This window comes from Gadus macrocephalus, chromosome 3 (assembly GCF_031168955.1).
Source record: "Gadus macrocephalus chromosome 3, ASM3116895v1".
Classification (NCBI taxonomy): domain Eukaryota; kingdom Metazoa; phylum Chordata; class Actinopteri; order Gadiformes; family Gadidae; genus Gadus; species Gadus macrocephalus.
Window position 1 is genome coordinate 15081838 of NC_082384.1, and position 5000 is coordinate 15086837.

At 46.8% G+C, this 5000-nt stretch overlaps 1 protein-coding gene across 1 annotated transcript in view; it reads right to left on the reverse strand.

Moving 5' to 3' along the window:
- Nucleotides 1-6: 6 nt before the first annotated feature.
- LOC132453745 (zinc finger protein basonuclin-2-like) overlaps nucleotides 7-5000 on the reverse strand; it is a 12572-nt gene continuing 7578 nt past the window's right edge. The window contains exon 3 of the mRNA XM_060046689.1: nucleotides 7-1785. Coding sequence (XP_059902672.1) covers nucleotides 879-1785 — 907 coding nt within the window. The 3' untranslated portion in view covers nucleotides 7-878. The remainder of the gene's footprint in view (nucleotides 1786-5000) is intronic.

Below are 5000 nucleotides of genomic sequence, written 5' to 3' on the forward strand. Positions count from 1 at the left end.
CAAAAGAAAAACAATAGAAAAATGAAAATGGCATCAGTGTAGGAGCCTAAAAAAACATGCAGGCAACCTCTGAATATCCAACGAGTAGATAAAACAAGTTACATGATATTCTTTTTTTAGTTCTCGTTCTCTGTTTAAAAATGTGTCTTTGACGCTAATATGAATGAAGCTAGTCAGATGCTACCTCTTTCTTGCCTATAGCTGGAAGTATTGTACTATACTGTAACATAAAAGAGAGAGAGAGAGAAAGAAAGAAAGAAATAAAGAAGAGAACAACCATCAATACAACTGTTTGACACCAAAAGCTTCGTCAGGACACTATTTACAACTGAAGCTTCCATGCTTTTGTAAGGGGAACCTTTAAAAGCTATCATTACACAAGTACAACAAGAAGATTTTAACTTTTTTTTTCCAATACTATTATTTCTGCAGGCAAAGTCACAAATAAGGGTTTGAATAGATTTGTTTTAGAAGGACATAAGAACAAAGCAAAGGGAGGAAAGAAATCAAGGGCAAATGACCAGGGGGAAAAAAATAAATATGGAGCTATTTTGTCTTTTGTTGTTGTTTTTTTTACATCAACTCCACACTTTAGTGTCTCAAACTATTCTTACAAAGAGTGAAAGGGGGAAAGGTCAAAATGATCTGAATGTTTGGAGTACCTGGTGGGCAGGGGGCGTGGAGGAGGAGAGGATAATCGGTGGGGTGGACGATGAGCAAGAGGAGCACAGCCATTTTGTTTGCATGGGACGACCAAAGGGCTCAATTCAACCGCTGAACTGAGGAGGAGGAGGAGGAGGAGGGAGGGAGAGGAGGACAGAGACTTCTGAAGAGGGTTTGCGGCGGGTTGGTGATAGTTTATGTAGTGGGTAAGTGTCTCAGTCTATTATAGTGGAGAACGGCATGTTTTTATGGAGGTTGGGGTTTTGCGAGTGCCGGTTGCGACTGCGCACGGAGCTGAACACCATGTTGCAGCCCAGGATTTTGCACTTGTGCATCTCGCGCAGGTGCACAGTCTTGTAGTGCACGCGCAGCGTCCCTTTGTTACTGTACATTTTGTGGCAGATGTTGCAAAGGATCCCGTTGCTGCCCCCTTGGCCGCCCCCGTTGGACGACAAGAGAATCGACGAGGAGGACATCCCCTCCTCGTCCTCGTCCTCCTCCCTCCCTCCTCCTCCTCCTCTGAGTTCCACTCCCTCCTCGTCCTCCTCCCCGCGGAGCAGCCCTCCCCCTCCGCCGCCGCCGCCGCAGTGCCTCTTGGCCCGCTGGGAGAAGTCCTCCCCGTCGCTGTTCTCCTCCCTCTCCTCCTCCACCCCGTCCTCCTCCTCGTCCTCGTCCTCCAGGTCGTCCATCAGGATGCCCTCGTCGCTGGCCTCGTCGGAGCCCTGCGAGGAGTGGACGCTGCCGCTGGACTCCACGCTGGAGGCCGTGCTCAGGTCCAGCACCATGTAGTCGTCGGGCGGCGCCGCCCCCCGGAAGAAGCCGTTGTGGGCGGGGTGGTGCGGGTTCTGGAAGCGGGGGCGGCCGAAGGGGAGGTGGGGGTACTCGAGGTGGCTGACGGGGGAGCCCGGGTCGCGGTGGAGCCCGGCGGCGGCGGCGGCGGCGGCGGCCCCCAGGCCCATCCCGGCCGCCATGGCGTCCAGGCCGAAGTGGTGTCCGGCGTAGATCTTGGCCAGGAACTCGGCCCGCAGGTCCTTGGGGAGGGGCTTGAGGTGGGGGTCCAGGGCGATGTCATCCAACTCTTTGGTCAGCAGTTTGCGGTGCAGGTTGATGTTGGAGCTGTGCCTACAATTGGGAGAGAGAGACGCAGTGGGAGATAAGATGGCGGGCTTCTGCTTCGTCTACCTAATGATTAAAGTTATGGTCAACGTACCGGAAAATAAATACATTTTCTGTCCTAATTTGAAGTGTGTGTTCAATTGTGATTGAACTCCTGATCAACAACTGGAGTAAAACGTATACAATTTGGGAGTGGTGATCAGCGTAAGCCATTTTGGATCCAGGCATATACACAGTATATAAATACTACGGCAGAAAGACTGCAGGCCACGGAGGGAAGAAACGGAGGGAAGCGCGCTCATCTGGCGACCAGAGAGCCAGCCACCACCGTGTTTACCGCTGTCAGCATCGCACAGCCCCCTGAATCCAATAGTCTCCAACTCAATTAAATCCTCATAGCCATGTTAGATGGGACTTGATCAATTGATTTGAGCTGTGGTAATGCGATAATAGAGCGGCGAGGGCGGGGGGGCTGGTTAGCATATTAGCACGGCCTCTGACACGGCTGTTATCACATTTTTATCACGGAGACAGATCCAATCCAATAAACATAATGCTCTTGTATCAGTGTCTGGGTTTGGTTTAAACACACAAGACGTTCTATCATATAGAGTGACAAAGCCAAATACATCACAGTGAGTAGCAAAGGGGTAAAGCATGGTTGCTATTAGGGATGGTTTATTTTTCAGAATAAAAGCCATGCTGGGGAGAGCAACGGGACAGCGGCCTGACAGCATTAGCTTCATCTCCATCCTCCTCTCAGAGTCCAAAGGAACACAAACAAATGTTGACTCAGGGGAAACATTACACAATACCAGTTACGGTGATAAAAAAAAAAGAAGGATTTAGAAAGTTATCTAATATATGTGGGGCATAGCCAGGGCCCACACCCTTTAAATTAAGATGTCACTTAACTAAAATAAGTGAACAAGACGTAACGAGCAATACACTTGAAATGTGGAGGGATGTCCATGCAGAGACGGCATGTGTGTGTTAAAAAATACGAAAGAAGCAACAGAAAAGAATAAAACACCAAAGCAAAAAAGGGGGCCATCCTAGGGAAGACGATGCAAACAACCAAACAAAATGGAGGCACAATGGATAGGAGAGCTTACCAGCAGTGGCAGGGTTGGTGCAGTCATAAAGGGTCCCTTTCCTTTAATTATTTACTTCCCTATCCGACATTCTCCTGCAAGAGGTAAACATACATTCATTTGAGGGACCCTTTTCTGTTAACCAGGCAACCAGGGGCCCGTCCACGCAAGCATCATCAGCATTGAGGGGGAGCGGGAGAGAGAGAGAGCGCACACCATGGCTTGTCTATGGTGCTCTATCGTATTTGTTTGAGTGTCTCTGTGTGCATCAAGGTACGCATATGTGTGTGGGAGACACGGAGAGGGTGTGCGTGTGTGTGATTGTGTTACAGACTCACACTCCCATACGGTGTGAGTTATATCAAAGAGACTGGCGTACATTCTTTGTTCTTTGTGTCTCTTTGATAGCAGAGTGTGTAGCTGCACTATAATGTTAGCGTATGGCTCCTTTAGGAGAGGCTCAGTCAACGGGACGTGATTCAACACTTTGCATTCTCCTAGACAAACACCCGTACGGGTGTTTGGATGCGTGGCCGATGTTCATGCTTACCACTAATAAGGAGAACCATAATGGCTGGGTTTTCAGTACACATCGGTTTTACATTCAGGTCAGGGATGCTGTGGATGATGCTCAGGTAGGCGGGTCCCTTATAATAAGTCTCCAAGTCTCTCTGTTTCTAAAAGAACACACCTTCTCACTGCTAATAAGCTCCAGGCTTCCAAGGCTATACGTTAAAGTCAAACATGTTAAAGGCCATGCAGTAAAGCCCCGTCCCCCTTTAATGCTATCGCTATAGTATTTTATAAATACATACAGAGCTACAACAGAGATCATCACTTGTACAGCTTCATACAAAAAGAACAGACAGGACAAGTGTGTTTATGAACATATATTGACCATGGCATAAATATAACTTAATGGAAATACAGTAATAAAAAGGGTTTGCCAAAGAATAAAATCCTTGCCTTGCTTATATATTCTATAAAGTGTACACACACATTTCGCAGAACAGAAGAGATTCCTCTGGTTTTTTAGCAACACACATTTCAGTCACAGGCTTGGTTTCCTTGGCTCCAGTCTCTAATGACGTTAGCTGCCTCCTCTTTTGGCCACTAATGTGGCCGCTAAACAAATATGGCGGTCTCATCTTCACAGAAAAACACTGAGTAGGCCTCAAAGGGGGGCGGTGATGATTTTTAACTGTGAGGACTTCCATCATCTTTAGGCTAATCTGATGTCCCTTTCCCCCGTGTATCTGCATGTGTGTATTTTGTTGTGTGCGTGCGTGTTTCTGTGTGTGCGATGGCGACTAAATAAGTCATTTTGTAAATGAGACGAGAGGCCAAGTGGTATTAAACTGGCAGTGGAGGTTCTTTGTCTTGTCTGTCATTTGTGGCGTGTCAGGAGTTTTAAGGCGGCCGTGGGAGGAGAGAGAGGAGAGTTAATTTATCATTCTCTCTGTGACTGCTCTCTCTCCCTCTCTCTCTCTCTCTCTCTCTCTCTCTCTCTCTCTCTCTCTCTCTCTCTCTCTCTCTCTCAACCTGCTAGCATCCTGCCCAACAGCATAGACTACAGACAAATGAGTCCAGTGTGGACAGTACGTTTGCACTTATTTCAATTGTTTCAATTTTAAAGTGTAACACAGATGATGGTATTATTAAATTAATGAAGGATATCCTCTGTATCTAAAGCTCAATCGTATTTTATCGCAAGATATTTAGATTTTTTTAATTATGTATATATTTTGCATTTGAAGATTTTATTTTGTTACATATGTTCTCTCTGTAAATAATGAATACTTTTTAGTTTCAGAGAGAGAAACAGAGAGCCAGAGGGAGAGACCAATAAAACAAAGAGAGAGAAAAAGAGAGAGGGGGGGAGAGTGCGAAACTGAGCATATATGTGCACCACATGCTGTGAAGGGAACGAGGGGCGAGTGAGGCTGAGGGAAGACAATCACTCTGCGTTTCCCAGTGTTTCCACAGAACATCTTTTAGGACCTACTGTCGTGTTGTCTGCACAGAAAAGAGTTCGTTTTTTAAAACGATATACAGGTCGACTGAAGTGAGAAAAGCCGACAAACTAAGCACACTGTTACTTCTCGAGAGGAGAAGGGCTCACATAAA